Below are 19,112 nucleotides of genomic sequence, written 5' to 3' on the forward strand. Positions count from 1 at the left end.
TTAAGTTCAGCTTTTCACTGAAGCCCTCCAGATGTTTTTTTTCTCAGAAAGAGATATGGAAGGAGCACCGGAGTGTGTGCGAATGTTTCACTGCTGCATAAATATGTGCATTTACCGTCGTGTGCGCACAGCTATCTTTGTCCTTCTCTGTCTGCAAATTTAAGTCTAATCGCCAGTTTTCATGTGAAGGTGACTTCATTTACATAGCAATCTCCATGTGCTTCCCTTTGCTCTCCTTCTCTTTCACTCCTTTGCTCTTTCTCAGCCTCTCTCTTTCCCCCCGCATGTCATCTCACATAAGGTCCGTAACATCGATTCACATCCATCAATCTCTCTTCCCCTCGGCCTCACTCCATCTCTCATGCACACGCTGCCTCAGCCGCTCGACGTTTCACCTGCTCAATTATTTTATAATAATCCTAGTAATGAGTCTGTGTTCTGGAGTGGGTAGAACCACGCGTATTTCCTTCCCATGATTACATTATCCAACATGGGATTATAATGTGTGGAGAATTAAAGCTAACGTGAGCTGCAGATTAATATCCAAAGCAGCTACACTTGAATAAATTGTGACAGACGTGAAAGACACCACAGGATGCATCGACCCCCGGCTGTCCATCAATCAAGCTACACCACTGACATCTTCCCACAATGCCACAGGGCGCCTGCTGTGAATATTTAACATGTGGCGGTTTCTCCCATTGGTTCGCTGGGGACTTAAGCGGCTCAGGTGCACCACTGAGAGAGGTCATTTCTGATCGTCTTCCCATTACGTCGGCGAGCGTGGGGGTTTGACTTCGTAGGTGTACGAACGTGCCTGCATGTCCACGTACGTGTCCACATGTGCGTTTTTTTTGTTCTATAAACAAGTATATTATCCAAGAGTGCTCTGTGAACCTACAGCATCGCGTCTTCCCACTCTGTTCCCTCTAGATAGTCGATAGTGTTAGATTTCAGCACCGAGAGGGCATACCTCTGTTGCAATATCTTGCATCTTACTTTTGCTTCCTACAGCATTTTCCAGATGCCCTTTTAGTCATCTTCTATGTTGTAGACGCATACAGTATCTTTTCTTTCTCATTCCAAGCAGCCATTCTCCTTCTGCTCTATCGCTACCCACTCCTCTATTGCCGCATGTAGCCACATTTGTCTTTTAAGGCACGTGTGTGTGCGTGCCGTTGTGTGTGGGTGTGTGTCTACATCTGTGTTTTATGGTCCCAGGGGGTCAGAGGTGTTTATACGAGAGAGGTGACTCCCTTATTGCTTCCATAACCTGAGTAGATCATATGAAACCCTGTCATTTACAGTGAATGGGAGCATCTGGTGAGCCGTAAATGTAATGTAATGAAATGAAATGAAAGCCCATATGGCTGTGCGCACGGCCTGCCGTTCGACCGACGGAGTGACTGACCGAGTCAGATCACAGTCAGGCTGGACCAGGCCGGCGGAGAATAAAAACACAGACAGACAGACATTATGAAAGCATGCGGACATTAAGTCTGGGGCTGTCTTTTATGGTTTGGATGGGGCTGTTTAATTTAAATTAAAGAGAACCACAATGCTACAGCCAATAATGCTTTAGATTACAGTGGTGCTTCCAAGTTTGTGGTAACAGTTTGGATGCATTCACTCTGCCCATCGTTCTTATCCAGGCTTTCATTACCTTCAGGCTCTACTTCACTATGAATTTTTTGTCTGAAGTTCTTAATAATCCCCAGTACAACCTGTGACCGCATCACTCCCGTCCCAAAGTTTGCTGGCTCCCCGTGACACAACAGAATCAAGCAAAAATCCTCTATTTCACTCACAAACTACGCCGGCTCCTCAACGACCTTCTGCACCTCCCCACCTCTCACAGCCCCTTTAATCTGGTGCCAACCTGCTGCCCCGAAGGACCCTAACCAAAAGAATGAACTTTTCCAAACCCAGACCAAGCCTTTTTGGTGCCTAATCCTAACCAGGATTTACGCCAGGATTTATCTCTCACCTTCTGTGGCCAAATGCTCTTGTGGCTGAAGGGAGCAAATCCCTGCAGCAGAAAGTGGAGTCTGACTCACCAGATGTAGACTGTTGGTGTGAACCTGCCTTTGGCCAATAATTTAATTCAGCATTCTGAGTTTAAAGTCCTCCTCTCTACGAAAAAACTGAAACAACCACTAAGCAACTTACATGCTGAAAATGTCAATTTACCACAACACTAACCTGGTTGCCAATGGTACAAAGCTAAACAAGATGGCAGCTGTTACCTTTTCTTGTGCTGGGATTTTGTCATTGTTATGCTAGGGCTCGCCAAAATGGAAGCTCAGTGTGAGTGGTACTGGCCGTTGCTGCATACACAAGCCTGACTCCACTAACTCCCAGCTAATGAAAAATGGGCAAAGCCTTGGAGCATGGGGATAACGCACGCTACGGCTAGCTAAGGCTAACAAGCTATCAGTGTTTAGGCATTAAGATTAGCACATTTTGCCTCACCTTATCCGCATGAGTTTGATCACAGACTTTTGGAACTGGCCTCAGGTTGCCATTCGAGGAACTGCCGTTTTTTCGTACTTCCGCATTGGCTTCACTTTTCAGCACCGGAGGTTACCGCTTGTTCCAATCGCGCAAATGTTCCACCAAAAACAAGGTCACCAAAAACTATTTTTCAGGGGCACTGTTGCTTCATCCTGGGCCTAGCAATGCCTGAGATGATTGTGATTGTGAGGCATTGTGGGAGATAGGCCTTGGCAATGTGAGACTTAGGCTGTTTTAGCAACAAAGTGTGTCCTCCTTTTAGCCATGTAGCGTGAAGCAACACCTCATCACAGTCACTCCTGGGCGGGCAGGTGCAGTGGGACGCCATCGTTTCAGCGGTGATGGGGGTTGAAATGATCGTGGCTTTGATGATAATTATTATGATGACATTGATAAAGATGTAAAAGAGAGAGAGAGAGAGAGAGAGAGAGAGACATCCCTCTCTGTCAGCTAGCGTGGATCAGAGGTAAAGTGTGTTGATGGTTACTGGGAGACTGGGGGGGGTGTTGCGGTTTGTGTTGGACCATCTGATGACCAAGCAGCTTTCTCCTCCGTCATGTTGTGAGGCCCTTCTCAGCGCTTGTCTCTTCTCTGATTAGCATTCCCAGGCCCGGCTGACTCCCCCCATAAATCCATTAGTGGTCGTGAGTGTGAGTCATTGACTCGGTAAAGCTGCTGAACAGGTCATTATTGCTAACCCCACAAACATAGGGGAGGGGGAGGGAGGCAGAGGAGGGATGGAAAAGATTGAAAATAAATAAGAAAGGAGCGACGTTACATATCACTTGTTTGGACATGTGTGGTTGTGTGAATGTTCTTCTGCAAGTGAAGTATTTTTCCACCTTACGCTCTGTGATGTAACATCAGCATCAGTAAGTAAAGATGTGTTTTAACTGAACTACCAGATTCTCTCAAGTAAGGATGGATGGATCTTAATCCGGTTGTATTGTTGTTTTCTGCCCACAGGAACTCCACCTACTGCATGAAGGTGTCCATGTCCCTGACCGTGGCGGAGAATGACACAAACCTGTGCTACAACTCCAACATGAGACGGGCTGAGAAGGCTGAGCTCAGCAAGAGTAAAGACATCCTCTGTCCTGACATAGATGACTACGTTGAACCTGGCAAAGAACCAGACATCACCTGGTACAAGGTGGGCTTGCTCTCTGACCGATCTGGTGTGTGGTGTGATTAGGATTTTTGTATCATCATACATGTGTGTATGTGTGTGTGTGTCCTGATTACTGGTATTTGTTGTGTTAGGGAAACGTAATGAGGAGGGAGTCTGTCTTTGTGATTATACAACCGTGGAATATTCTTGAATGGTTCATTGGTTTGTTTTCATCTAATTTCCGGGCTGTTTATGTTTAAAAGCCTTGTTGGAAACGTGGTTCCAGATCACTTAGGCAGATAATGCACGGATGCAAATGATCGTGATGAATTACATAAGTGCACTGCGAGAGTCACCCAGACAGAACAAGGACTGAGCAGAGGGCATCCACAGAGATGGCTTTTATAATGAACACAAAACTTCTACGGGGAGAAAATTGTGCGATGTCACTCGCTGCCCTACGGAACGAGTGGATGTCCTCTAAACACTCCAACTGTAGTCCCTGATCTTTATTCAGCATGCGCCCTCTCCTCGCTCACCTGGGCTCTTGCCTTTCCCAGGTCAGGCACGGCCTGCGGACAACAAAGTGCATCCCGGAGAAGGGCTCAGGCCAGACTAATCACAGGCAGATCAGCAGTAGATTAGCTCAGCCGGGCTCGACCTCTAGGTTTTTCCAGAATTCAATTACAGTCAGGGTAATGACTGGGAGTGCTGGAACCTAGAGTTATTTGGACCACTGCGGAGCCACCGTGATTGAATTCGAAGGTTGCCGGGAGCAATGGTGGAATAGAATCCGCCGAGCCATCGTTGTCACTGCCAGAGCACCGTGGGGCTGGAGAGAGGATCATGTCATAGAGTCACCCACACACACACACACGCACACGCACACATACTCACACACACACACACACACAGACACACATACACTGCTCAAACACACTTATTTTGCCAGCAGAGAATACTGTAAATAACATTCCCTGTCCTTTGTGGCTCAACCAGAGTATTGAATGGAGAATATTCCGTTCAGTGCAATAAATCTTGATCAGATAAGTAGGATAATGGCTCAGCCTTATCATTTTACCGTATGGAGTTTTTATGTCAGCGCGCCAAGCTATGCATCCCTACCACTTCATCCACCCTCGTAATGCTCAGTGATGTTTGAAAGCTTTTGTGCCCAGCTCAGACCACTCGAAACGTGATGGATCTAATTCATTATGAAGCAGAGTGGAGGTCTTAAATTTCATAATGTCAGGCTTGCCCAGAGTATTTCATGCCAGCCTACATGGTACAGCACACGGTACTTTTCCTTCCATCTGCTGCCAGTCGTTTCACTTCTCATGATTTATCAATAGTAAGATTTGGGCAGAAATTGTACGTTTGACCTGCCTGTCCTTCTCTAATGTACAGGAGTGCCGTCCAAAGCAGTGGCGTGTCAGCATCATCCAGAAGAGAGATATTCTGTCCATCCAGGAGGTAAAGGAAGATGATATTGGGAATTACACCTGTGAAGTCCAGTTTGGTGGCTTTGTGGTCAGGAGGACTACTGAGCTAACAGTAACTGGTAAGTCTTCGTGAAAGACGAAAAAACATGAAAATTCAAATGTGGTTTTATATGTGAAACATTCTGAGGGTGTCTATTGTAGAAACTCTACGGCTAATGTTGTAGGAATCAGTGGAGGAAAAGTTATAACAGGCACATACACTTGAAGAAAAGGAATGAATGTTAACAAAGACACACTCACACATACACACACAAAAACACACACACACACACCACTGAGCACTGCAGCGATGCCCTGCTGCTGTGTTAATTGCTGGGGGAGGTTGAATGCTGAGGCCTGGCCTCTATCCCTTCTTCTAACTCAGCACTTTCCAGCCAACCAAGCAGTGTTGAAATATTTAAGGCTATAGGCTAAACCCCTTCACACAGAGAGCTAAAGAGCCAGGACCAAGGTCAGGAGATTTACAGTGCTCTTACTCTGCTTCCTCTCGCTCTCTATCACTCACTCTCTCTCTCTCTCTCTCTCTCTCTCGCTCTCTCATCTCTCTTTCTCTCTCTCTCCCTCTATCTCTCCCTCTGCCTTGAGCAGCTGCAAGGTGAGCACATGACAAATAAATGCATTCAATCATTGGTTTGAGACTCCCGGATGAGATCTGGGGATCGGGGGGGCTGAGCGTGTGCGCTCCTGCCAGGTCAACTGCTCTGATTAGCATTGATGAAAAGGTCAAGTAGTTTTGTCTTTTTTTCTTACTTCTCCGCTCTCTCTCAAAACTCTCTTGATTGCACAATTTTCCTGTGCTACCTATTGTTATGTTCCCACTGGAGTCACATTATAAAAATTAAAGCCTAAATTGATGTTGCGCTCAGTGCAGGTGTCGCAAATAAGATGAGCATTGCTTGACTTCAAGTTTGAACTAATCATATCATTATTAACAAGAACAACTCATACTGTACGTTAGTTACATTAGTTTGGCACTATTTATGATGCTGTGCATAGTAAAGAGCATATAATTAGATTAATGGATTATAATCTCAAAAAGGTATCCTCCATTATTCTATTCATCTACTTAGAGAGTTTCTTAGTGTGAGTGTGCTCCACGTTGGTCCACACAGAGGTAGTGTTCGCATTTGATTAGTATCTCCTCTGGTGTTTATTTGTGTGGCTGGTCATTGCTCTTGTGTGATATGAGGGTGATAGCAGCGCGAGATAAACAGACGGTTTGCTATCTAGCAAACTGGGAGATACATACCTCAACCTGAGCATGGCGTGTTATTGGATGAGGCTAAAATGCGATCCTGGAGATGTGGCTTCCAGATTGGCATGCTTATGTGATTGATGGCTCCACATTGTATCCCCGGTCGGGCTCAATCAGTATGAAGCAGATAGGAGGAAGATCCGCTAGATTTTATTTGAACGCCATTACCCACAGAGTGGAGGACCTCAAGTCCCTGCATGGTGTCCTGTAAAGTGCCAGAGAATTTCCTTAGAACAGGCAACGTCACCATTTTATGATACCTTGAGCGACCACCGGCAGAAGGTCCATATAGTGAGTGCCCTTGAGCAAGGCACTTGGTCCACTAGCGCTGTATGCTGGCTGCCCACTGCTCCCTTTTGGATGGGTTTAATGTGGAGAACGCCTTTCACTACATCGAACATTGTGTGATATATATGTGTACGACGTCTGATTTTATATTTGGTTACTACTTGAATAGTTTACATGCTAAACCCAAAAATCACAAATACTGTCCAGTGCTACTGCACTATTTTCTGTCTGAGACACTCCGTTTTAGCTCCTGTCTCTCTAAGAGCCCCCCCCCCCAATTAAACAGTCTCCTCTAATTGGTCAGCTCACACATGTCCGAGCAAGCACCGCTAACAGCAACAGAGGAGCTTCAACAGATCAATTCTTACATGCCAAGCTAGATCCAATGCATAAATGATGTGTATGTGTGACATGGTGACTCAGAGTGATGTCACTAAATCACAGAATTAGAGTTAGGACGACTGACGAGGCGTTTCAGGTGCAGTGTTTTCTGTGGGGGAGAGGAGATTCTGATGATGTCGATTTTTTTTACATGTAACTTTCAAGATCTCTTGCATGCAGACGAACCTATAACCATCGAGGAAAGGCAAAAAACAAAATAGGTCTCCTTTATAATCACTCAACGCGTCTGTCCAGAGACAATGTTCCCATTACTCAAGATTGCTGAGGACTATTTTTTTACCTTTTTTGCCAAAATTCTTTCTCAGGTCTGCAGATTTTATCAGGACAATATTTATGGGGAGACACATTTGTATCTGTGTTTTCATTTTTTGAGAAATACAAACTAAATCTCTCTCACCTTTTGGTGGCAGACTGTCTTTGTGATTCAGGTGATTCCAATCATTTCGTCGTTTATTTTTATTTTGATTCGTCATGTTACCTATCTGCTTTACCTATCAGCAGATATTAAATGTGTGCAGCTTTGTTCTGTAGAGTTTGTATGTCTGGGCGAGTGAGTGCGTGTTGGCTATTTGCTGTATGTACTTTGGCTTTATCCTAGTGTGTTTGTTAGCCTGTCAGCCATGACCTCAATGTTCTATAATGACGGTGGTCGTAAAAACTTTATTGCGTTATAAATATACACAGTTCACACTAATGACATCACAGAGAGGAAAGAATAGGGACATGTACAGAGGGAGAGAAACAGCACAGAGGCAGAAAGAAAGAGGCGTGTGCAGCTGCCATTTGCTTTCTATACATGAGCCCTGCATGTTGCCTTGGTGCAGTGCGAGGTGTGAATGTCCAACTAACTGGGCCAAACAGTGTGAGCCCTAGAAGAAGAGCCAGCAGAAAATATATAACAACGGACGATGAGCTTCAGAGTTAAATTTAAAAAATCCATTGTTCCATATTTTTAGTGTTTGCTTTTGCGCTTTTGTGTAATGCTTGCACGCACACACACAGCCACACACAGACACCTACACACCGGCAGAGGAATCGTGACGCATGTTCCCCATAATGAAACGTCAATAAGTCATCAAAAATAGAGGATGCAATTTCATGAGATGCGGCTTTAACGCAGCAGGTCCACGCGGGGATCAACCTGCCCTACATGAAATCATTTGCATGAAGCACGTCTCCGAAAATGAAGACTATGTTCAATGTCCCCTAGTAAACTGACTGGCCAAGTGTGCTATGTTTATTAAGAAACATGCTTCCAGCAGCAAAACATCAATATCTATGTAGAGGAGGATTATTCTTTTCTTCACACATCACAATAGGTGCCTTTTTCTTAGTCACCAATTGTGTTATTGTTATAATACCAGAGGGGCGCCTCCTCCTTAAAGCTGCAGTATCCTGGTAGAATTAGATGAGCTCACGCCGACCATAGGCTCATTTCCTTTAATAAACCTACACCATCATCCCCTCAAGTGGGCGTGAGATTATCCACATTTTATCACATCCTGTTAAAACCGACATTGCCTGGACGGCGAGCATAAAAGACCAAACTATGTCTGCGATCTGAGGGCTAATGTTGTAGTTTATATGATAGGCCTAGGGGATGAAGGAGGTCATTAAGTTTAACTGATCTTAAATATAGCGCAATAGACACTGGCCCTTGCTTTGACCCTGCCTCGCTGAAAATTGTGTTTGTGCCTGCGTATGTATGTGTGTGTGTGTGTGTGTGTGTGTGTGTGTGTGTGTCTTCTGTTCTGACCCTGCTGCACGGCCTCCATTAGAATCGGTACAGAAGCTGATATCTGGACTGAGGTCGGCCTTGTAATAGAGGTTAACTATGGGCATGAACACAGGCTCACCCACATCGGGCTGATCGAGGAGCCCCTTAATCAAGCGCCGGTGCTCTTCAGGTTAATAGAAATGTAAAAGAAACAGCGACCCCTTCCCTCATTTTCATGTTCTCTCCACTTTGTGTCAAGCCCAAATTTGAATGTTCTTATCTCATTCCGGGAATGCGGACGCGGCCGCGTACAGCCTGCGCGGCGCTGGGAGTGTGCATTGAGAGCTAAAAACACCATTATCAACAGATGGAAAGATTTTGTTTTCCCTCTCCCCTCCGCAGACCTTCACCTCAACCTCCCAGCTGTAAAGAGAGTGCCTTTTTGTGTACTCTTATAATTGATTCATAGCAGCAGCAGGTTCGCTTTTTTTCCCGGGTCCTCTGAGGAATACAGAGCGCGGTCAGATTAGTCTACTCTCGTGTTTACCATTTTCTGCTATCAGAGACACAAGAAGCAACGCCTCGGCTGAAACCACCCGGCTATGATTAATTGATACTCACATGTACAGTTTGGGGCTACCTTGTGTGTTTGTTATACGTGCATACCTGCGTCTGTCTGGTGCGCCGTGATGTCTGTTTTTTTTAATAGAACATCTGAATCATTTCCATTCAATTTTTATGGTTCTCCTAGGCCTCATTCCAGCACCGGGATGATAATGCTACACTAGTATAACACCAGATAAAAGCCCTGTTCAGCTGATGTATGCAGCTCCCTCCCGCGTTCTGCAAGGGAGGAAAATATTATACAGAGAGAGCGGAAAAGGGATAAAGAGAACAAGGGAGTGAACGTGACTGATAACGGCGAGGAAGAGAGAGGAGAAGAGATAGAAAGAATGAAAGAGATAGAGAGGTTGCCGCTCCTGTATCTTATCTGTATTCCTCGCCAGTGTTTCCCAGCAGAAACAGTGTGTCCAAGACTATAAACAGACTATTATCCCAGTGTTTATCACAGTGCACATTACCGTTTGCCTCTGTCCGACTTACTGTAATGGAGTCGTTTGGTTTGATGGATGCCTCGGGCGTGGGTTTCTATCTATTGCTCCCATTATACCTCTGTCTGCATCCCCTCACTGTAGCAATGTCTGTCTGCACATTCAGCATAGCCTGCGAGCATGGTGATTGAGGTTACGACCAATGTAAATGTACCATTTGGCACAGTGAATGTGGAGTGCAGAGGGCAGGAGGAAATCGAGGGGAGGATAGGAATCATCTACTTTGCATTACCTCTTGTAGAATATCCACGCTGAGAGGGGAGACGCTTTGGAACCTCGCTTTAATACGCACGTGTGGAAAAATTAAGTATGTGACTGCTTTCGGTTTTTCGTTTGATTCCCTGCTCACTTTTTTTTGGGACTGGAATTTACATCTCCTGCAAGCGCTGTTACAATTAAAGGGACAGTTCACCTCAATGAGTCAGGGAGCCACATGTGTCCTTCTTATCTGCAGAGCTATTTACCCATTTAGATTATTGTTGGTGCAAGCTGCCAAGTTTGGGAGATGTCTGTCTTCTCTTGTATAATGGAACCAGATGACACTCGGCTTGTGGCGCTTAAAGTGCCAAAAAAAATACTGCGAAACACTCAACAGCAACGTCTCGTTCCAGAGGTCATGACCCGATTACTCAAGATGATCCACAGCTCTTGTTCTGAGCAGTTTCGTGTGGGAACTACTTTCTCTCTACGGAATGACAGCAAATATCGAAACTCCATCGCAATATTGAAGAAAACAAAAGGCATTCCTAACCTAAAATTCATTTCACATATTGAATCTTACATTCATACTTCCATACATTGCATACTGTGTGGAGGCTCGGGTAAAAACCTATAAAACGATCACAAGCCTGATTGTCTTGCTTCAAAAGAGAGCAATCAGTATCGTAAACAGAGCTGATTATCGCCAGCCAGCAAACACATTATTCATAAATTCACAGGCAATCAAATTCAGTGAAGCTGGAGACTTAAATTTAGCATCACTGGTGTATACAACAACATGTTACCAGACTGTATCCAAATAAGAAAATGTCCATATGTACTGAGAGGTGACTGTGTATTCACAAAAAAAGACCAGAACTTATGCATAACAAAAGTGTGTCTCAGCGTATGGAGTAAATCTGTGGAATGATTTAGAAACATAAATGAAAGAGCGAAATACACACAGTAGATTTTAAAAATGTTTTAAACACAAGAGGATTAACAAATATAAAACAGAAGTATGAACACCAGAGTGTACATAAAATTAGTTTGGTTTTGTAAAATATATGTATTCTTAGTTGCTTTTATTGCTCTGTATGTTTTTAAAGACAGCTGACAAAATATAATTAATATTAAAAGGGTAGCTGTAATAAGCTAAGGCCTACAGCCTGAACCTTTTCAGTCCTGTTTTGTTTATGTGTTTTACAGTAAGTTTATTTATTGTCTATCTACCAGTGTATTTGCGTTTTATACATTTAAAAATGACCGCATTAAACTAAACTGTGTGTGTACGTTTCCCTCTGTCCGGTGATACGGCTCAGCTTGGTAGAAAAAAGTTCCAACATAAAACTGCTCACAACAAGGCCTGTGGATTATCTTGAGGAACTGTTTCATGAGCTCTGGAATTTTTCCAGTGCCTTGATTTTGGTGCTTTGGGAACTACAAGCTAAGTGCCATCAAGTTCTGAGATATTGAGGGGTATGAATAAGAAATTGTATTTTTTATTTTTTGGGGGGGGACCGTCCCTTTAAGATTCAACCATGGGGCTTGCACTACAGTAACCTGATTGTCCTTGCCTCTCTGGTCTAGATCTCACATTTGATATAGGACAACATTGTATGTATGTGTGTTGTGTGCGTGAAAGAGAAAGAGAGAGACAGGAATTGTGTGTGTGTGTGTGTGTGTGTGTGCGTGTGTGTGTGTGTAATGAGGAGCTGAGGTGCGGGGAGGTGATCCAGGACACCGTCTCATTGCAGTAAAAGGTTCCTTACAGTTCTTCTGCTACAGGGTCACCTTCAGAAGCATGAACACTTCACAACCTTATAAAATGTTACGGCCTGTGTGTGCACGCGTGATGCAGGACTTTGTGCGCGGCTCCTTGTGATTTATTTATTTATCCATCGTGACGATAGCTCGACGTTTACCTGGCCGGTGTGGTCTCACCACTGCAGAGGCTGGAACTGCAGGAGAGGACGGAGGCAGAAGCGGGGTTGTGGCGTCCGCACCTCCTCCGTCTGCTCTCTTTCCCCCATCCACCCAGCTGCAGGTGGATAGACAGATGGAGCGGCTGCGATTAGCCCTGATATTATCCTAGCGAGCGAGTCGAGATAAGAGGTGTGGGGTGACAAAATGAGAGTTTCACTCTCGACTGGAACCTTTTCCTTCTCGCGGCCTGCATGCTCGAGTCCTGCGTGAATACATCGACACTTGCAGCGCTCCTCCACCTCAGGCACATGTCCTTGGGGAGAAGACGATAAAAATCACACCTGAGATAAGTGTTACTCCTGCAGTTGACTTTTCCTCACTCCACCTACACACATGTGTGCACCTGTGTACACATACACACATACATCAATCACAGCCATGAGGGGCCACTGCACGCACTGTAAAGTGATTTCATATGTGTGAAATGTACAGTGTAAGCTGCTGTCTGTCACAAGCAGTCCTGGGAGTAATGAACTGCAAAAGTAACGCATCACAGTCATATATTACTTTAAGCAGTAACAGCTCAATATAATGTGCCTCCAATAGGATTTACAGTACTATTATTACAGCAGCTATGTCCAGGTATGCGTTACCACCTGGAATCAAGTGTTTATAGAAGTTTTTCAACCTGGACAGACCCATCAGTTCACCCATTTAAGATTGTTCAACTACTGACTTTTTAACTTTAGCCAGTATTGACATGCTAAACATTCTTCGATCGGTTAGATTCTCCAAAAATCAGTCGTTTAGTTAATTTAACTTGAAAGCCAAAAAGTATATGTCTTCGTATATAAACATTTGTTGGCTGGTTAGTTGCTTGGTTAATTTCAGCAGGATTACAAAAAACTACTAAATGGATTTCCTATTAGAACCAACTTGGATGGAGGATGAGTAGAGCCCATTGACTTTTGCGGAGGGTCCAGATAAAGGCAGACAGAGATTTTATTTTTCTCACTCTCTTCAAAATTTCAAGAATAGTGAGTTTTTTGATGCAGATCCAAATACAAATTTGGAGGTAAATTATGCACAAATTAAAGGGGACTGTTGGGCTTTGGGAGAAGCTCTACTGTGTGCCATTTGGTTCTTTCTGATTTGCCAACACTGGTCAGCAAAACAGACAGAAAAATTGTGGTGACTCCCTACCTTTGAAGTGGTCATACAGTCCTGATTTTGGTTCATCCTCTAATACTTTATATTCCTTTTGTTCGCAAGGGTCCACTGATCAAAAGAATCAAATCTTTTTTTTTTCTTCCATAAAATGAAAGTGAAAGAAGAAAGAAATTGTTTCCACCTTTTTCTGTTTAGTTGTCACCCCAGGTCTGCCCCCGTTGCCCCCAGTGTGGAGGGCCTTTTGGCTCTTTCATGCATCTTTGCTTGAAGGAGCTGTTAATGGGTATCAAAAAATGAATCACTCAAGCCAATCATTTGTCCTTTCCAGCGGTGTATGGATGGGTAGTTGGGTTGCATGCGAGCGAAGCTATTTCACTGTGTTACGGCGCAAAGGCCCGCCTCGTCAGACAGTGCATGTTTTCTGCAGCGAGAGGCGTCTTTTTCCATTTGTTTTGTAAAAACAGCTGAACGCAGAACAGAAAAGAAGTCAAGCAATGATGGTAAAAGGCTTTGTAATCAGTACAGACCAGGTTAACCTGAGGCTAAAATAGTAGAACAATGTGAGATCTTCCGTTTTATAATGCCAAGTCGTACTTCAGTGGTTAATCTGGTGAAAGTAATACTGATCAGTACTGATTACAAAAGTAACCTATAACTTGGTAGAAATATAACAACTCTGGTTAAAATGGTGGTAACTAATAGTAGTAATATGTCATGCATTACAGAAGTAAGTAACTTGCCGAACGCTGGTCACAACCGACAGTTATCCATCCAGTATGTCAGAAGTCTGGTACGTAGGTCTTCAATCTGTGAATGTCTATAAATTTGCTCATGAAGTGGCGGTATTACCAGTGTAGGGTGGGGCATAATGGCTCATTAGTTTAAGGTCAACCAGCACTGTCATCATCAACTAATCTCCCTCTCTCGCTGTCTTTCTTCCTCACCCCTAACCTCCCCGCCCCCTCCCCCCTTCTCTCAAGTGGTCTCCGACTCACTTCATCACTATTCACCAGCCGTCCTCCTAGACTCCGAGCAGGCCAGGGTTCACATTGTTTTAATTCAATTATAATTGACATCAATCTGCATGTGACGAATGAAATTTACATCCCCCACAATTAATCTTGCCTGACCTACCCCGCTCCACCCACACACACACCCTCAGTCCCTGGTTATTATCGTTATCTCGGCCTATAGGGCTGGTACCCGAGCAGGAGTGGTGGAATTAAAATTATGAATCTGTCGTTTGAAGCCTTTTGAAGTGTAGGTCAATAATTAAAAAGTGTTTTTCAGTAAATGGCAATGTACATTTGCTTACGTTGTCGAGGCCAGTGAATTAGTCTCCTTTCAGTAAAAGCATGCTATAATACCTTGTTTAAATGAGACACTTAGTTAGCAAATATTTTCAAGAGTCCTTGAGATAAGTTATCACAGCTATGCAGATGACGCACAACTCTGCATCTCACTGTGTAACATGAATGTGTCAGACTGCTTGGGCAACGTCCCTTAGTCCCGGGGACAATAGAAAAGAGGCAGCAGATTAATGCCTTCCTGCAACTGATGCAGTGAAAAATCTAAAAGCTGTTATTGATGCGCGCCTGAATTTCTATTCACACAACAGCTCATAACTAAAGTAGCCTTCCATCATCTCAGGGATATTTTAGAACACAATCCCAGTTAGATTCGGAAGCACAGACCAAACACTGCCTTTTCCTAATAACTGGTCGTTTTTGGGAAGCAGTGTAATGGTTTCTGCTCAATGTATCTTAACTACAAAATACAAAAAAAAATGTCAAACATGACGCCAGTTCTTAAATATCTCCAAATGGCTTCATGTTCGTTCATGACTTTAAAGATCTGCTCATAGTGTTTAAAGCTCTAGCTCTAACACACGCCTATTTGCTTTCTTGTCAAGATGAAAATTTCAAGAATTCACCCCTGGGAAACACAAATAGTTTGTTTCCCTTTTTGTTTTTGGGCAACCTAAACAAACGTGATATACAGTATCAAATTGAGTATTATGCTTTTGAGGTGCTGGCAGGCTGAAATACGAGATTAGATCGATCTTTTCACCTTTTTTCCCCGACAAGAAATGTCCTAAAATGTTGAACTATTCCTTTGATGGTGTGGCCCCTGATTATATGGCTTATCTGACATGCTTCTATTTTATCAGCACAACAGAAAGGCAAATTTGCAGAATTCATTCAAAGAAGAGAGCACCCTAAGCTTCTTTTCTATGACATTGTGCTTGAGACCAAGTTTGAACTTGAATTTAAATAAAGAAATTAGAATCAAGGCCTCTCTTTAAAGGAGTCATCACCTGGTTTTTTACATATCCAGTCCCTCTTGGATCGCTTTGGATCAATTCTTAAAACTTAAAAAAAAAAAAAAAAAAAATCAAACATAGAGCTTGTTTTGACACTTTTTCATACCGCGACTTTCTCACGCGAGATTATGCGCAAGGTTTTGACCGGTCCGGATGTGTATTGTATTAATATGTAATGAGGCGCGCGTTGATTGGCCGCAGGAAGGACAGAGCCGGAATGGGGGGCGAGCCTGCATGCACACACGGACTCCAAAACATAAACAGCCCCCTGTCATGGCGCACACACTAAATGACAAACCTTAAGGAATTCAGGCATTTATGTACGAGCCAGAGTCGGAAACCGAACGGGAGAGTGAAGAGGCAGAGACGGTGGAAGATACACATTTACAGCAGGATGTCTCTGAATGGTAAATTCTTTATTTTTTCTCCTTCTTACTTTTCACACTCGTGTTTTACATGTAAGACCTGAGTTTTAATGCTGACGGTCACGATGTATGGCGTGAAAATGACAGAGAAATAAGCAGATTCGGCGTGCTCACTCTGGCTGAGGACGGCTGTGAGCCGATGCTTATGCAAGTAGCCTCCTGTGGTAACGTCACCACAGGAGCAGAGTCAAAATCTCGTGCTTTAGGAACGCGCACTACTGTGCGCTATTCCTGTTCGGAAAAAGAGCCAAAGCGAAAAAAATAAGCCACTTTCAAACTCCAGCTTTTCAGGCAAGTTTCAACAGAGGTCCAACACCAATATGCATGATTTAACAAGAGAAATTGCGATTTCCGGGTGATGACTCCTTTAAGCAAATTTTATTTATTATTTATTTATTTTTTCATTAAGGCAGTTATTTTCTTAACACAATTCTTCAGTGCTTACTTACTTGCTTCTGGCATTTCTAATTCTTTCTAATAGTGTGAAAGACAAGGTTATGATGAGATGTTGTGGCGTAACGGCTCAAAATCTAAAAATGCATGAAATACTGCATGAAAAAATGATGTTCTTTTGTATATGGAACAGCATTCACGATCCCCCCGACCTCAACCTCTCTGCGTCTTCCATGAGAATCAAAGCCTTTTGCTGTTTAAAATGTATGGATCTCTGCGGGAATCTACAGGATCAGATACGGCTCGGCTCTTTTTTTGCTGAAGTTGTCATGACAAATATTTCCATGAGTGCCGCCGTCATAAGCCTGCTGAAACAGTGCAGGTTGCAGTGTGCAGCAGTACCGTCCATTGTGCTGAATAGAAAAACAAAGCTTTATTGTCATGTGTTCTCCTTCTTGTCCCCCCCCCCGCCTCTCTCTCTCTCTCTCTCTCTCTCTCTCTCTCTCTCTCTCTCTCTCTCTCTCTCTCTCTCTCTTCTTCTCCCTTCAATTCAATTCCATTCAAATTTGCTTTATTGCATGGATGTCACAAAAACAATATTGCCAGAGAATCAGGAAGCAGTGATACAAAATGAATACATTTGACAAATTCTAAGAAAAGTGTTGCACAGTTTTGTTGAAACAAGCTCTGCGTGTGTGCCTCGGTGTGAGTGTGTGTGTATACAGTATAAAAGAGCAAATAGAATGAAAAGGTCTTTACCTCTATACGGTACGTAGCCAATTACCTTAGCGCACCACTTATGCTGAAGCGGCTGCTGCAAAGCTGTCATTTTGCTTCCATTTTGTGTCGACTTCCTGCTATGTAAGACAAGGTCTCTTCAGAAGTGCACACTCGGACAGTGGCTCAAGTTTGAAGCCTGCACGTGAACACAATTTTGTTCCACTACAGTACAATTTTGTACTTAAGAGCAAGGTTAGAGCTGCTTCTAGAGTCTCGTTTTCGACACCTAGCTGCAGTAGCACTAATGGCTTCAACGTGTGGTTTAATTTGAACGACTCGTGGGGAAGTTTTGCGGGTGAGCTTGTTGCTTGCAGCATGACACCTTGTACTTGCATCAGCGTTTTCATTCTCTCATTCTCTGCTCATCTTCCTTTATGTGTCTGCTAATGATGTTACAATTCTGTGAAGGCCATTTTCGCACTGATCATGTTACGGCCCTTCTTACTCTGCTCTCTTCTGCAATCCCTGTTCTCCTCGCCAGTAGTCCGGTTGTAATTGGCCTCCTTACATCCTGAATCACTTCTCCCTGCAGACATCTCCTCTCTTTCCTCCAACGGGCGGTGGAGGCCACCTAACTTTGGGCCTGCAGTTGCTGTCTCGACAGAATAAGATTAACTTGCAGTTGTATTGTAACAGTGCCATCTGCAGCATGGCTCTCATGGCAGGATATGAAAAAAGGCTGAAGGTCAATTAGAGGCCCTTAAATAACCCTCTCATTATACAGTGTCCTCAAGAAAAGAGCTCTCTAGAAAAACCTCTGTCCAATTAAAAGATAAGAAGGTGACCATTAGCAACCACAGGGGGCGGTAGCAGAAAATAGAGAGATTCTGGCATATTTGATCTCATCCACGGAGCAACAATGGACACGCTGTTCAGCATGCCCGTAAGAGGCCAAATAAATGAAGGGTTACGATACACAAGCGTCTGTGCGCGTATTTGCATGCACTTTTAGACATGTGTGAAATGTGGTATGTTATACAGAGAGCGTGGAGAGGACGGGATATGAAAGGATTTTTTTTTTTTTTTACTGGCGGAGGTTTTTTTCCCGTCAAACCCTACAAACCAAACAAACCAGAGGTCCAATTATGACTCACGTCTGACATCATCTGTCTCTTTTCAATGTTTTCCTGCGTTCCTCTATTACTCTGTTTGCCTTCACCTCTTCCTCTTTTTCTCCCGGGAGTTATGGGGCCTTATGAGGTTGATGCAACCCTCGCACTTTCCTTGTCACTCAGTACTCGAAATCATACATATAGTGTGCAGTCAAAGCCTCTCAGCCCCGGGGTGGAAGCGCAAAGAGATCTCTGTAAGACTGACTGATGTAGAAGAGCCCTCCCCCTGACATTAACATGTGTGTGTAAGCGCTACTGTCCTGTAGATGCATGTGTGCCTGTTTGTGTATTTTGTCTTTCCCCACTGGAAAACAGGTGCACTGAATGCCACACAGTGTACACGTTCTCCTGCATCATAGTTATTTTGGACCCCGTAGCGGTGCCTCAGAGAATGTCGGTTATGTCAAAATGAGGGTGTTTGGTTTTTTTTTTTCCAGCTCCTTCCAGTGAGTCCGTGACTAAACGCCTTAACTGTCATTACCATTTTGTGTTGCCACCACTTTCCCTGGTACACAATGGAAATGATGTCTTTACAGCAGCATCGCAGCTTCTCTTGCTCTCTCTCTCTCTCTCTCCTCCTCCTCCTCTGGCATCCCCTCACAGCGAGAGAGGCTGTCCAGGAAGCCAGTGTCAGCGTCTACTGTTTGCTTTCTCTGCGTGTGTGTGTGTGTAGGTGTGTGAATACAGTCTGTTGTCTGTTCACATATAAGTGTGTGTGTATGTGGACACATCTTTGTACACCTGCTGTACGTGCATACCTGTGTGTATGAACTGGATGTGTCCATGCATGCCTGGCCAGCTCTGATAACTGCAAATGAGTGGCAGATTTTCAGTTCCACCTGTTCCTCCCTGAAGCCAGTTCCTGCTTTGGGCACATGTGTGTA

The 19,112-nt window shown here is 43.9% G+C and overlaps 1 protein-coding gene across 8 annotated transcripts in view; it reads left to right on the top strand.

Annotated features, from left to right (window-relative positions):
* Positions 1-19,112, top strand: part of il1rapl1a (interleukin 1 receptor accessory protein-like 1a) — a 190,268-nt gene that overhangs the window by 79,626 nt on the left and 91,530 nt on the right. For all 8 annotated transcript variants that reach the window (XM_030428809.1, XM_030428804.1, XM_030428811.1 and 5 more), the window contains exons 4-5: positions 3,481-3,667; positions 5,033-5,186. In XM_030428809.1, the coding sequence (XP_030284669.1) occupies positions 3,481-3,667; positions 5,033-5,186 (341 nt within the window). The remainder of the gene's footprint in view (positions 1-3,480; positions 3,668-5,032; positions 5,187-19,112) is intronic.

This window comes from Sparus aurata, chromosome 9 (assembly GCF_900880675.1).
Source record: "Sparus aurata chromosome 9, fSpaAur1.1, whole genome shotgun sequence".
Lineage (NCBI taxonomy): Eukaryota > Metazoa > Chordata > Actinopteri > Spariformes > Sparidae > Sparus > Sparus aurata.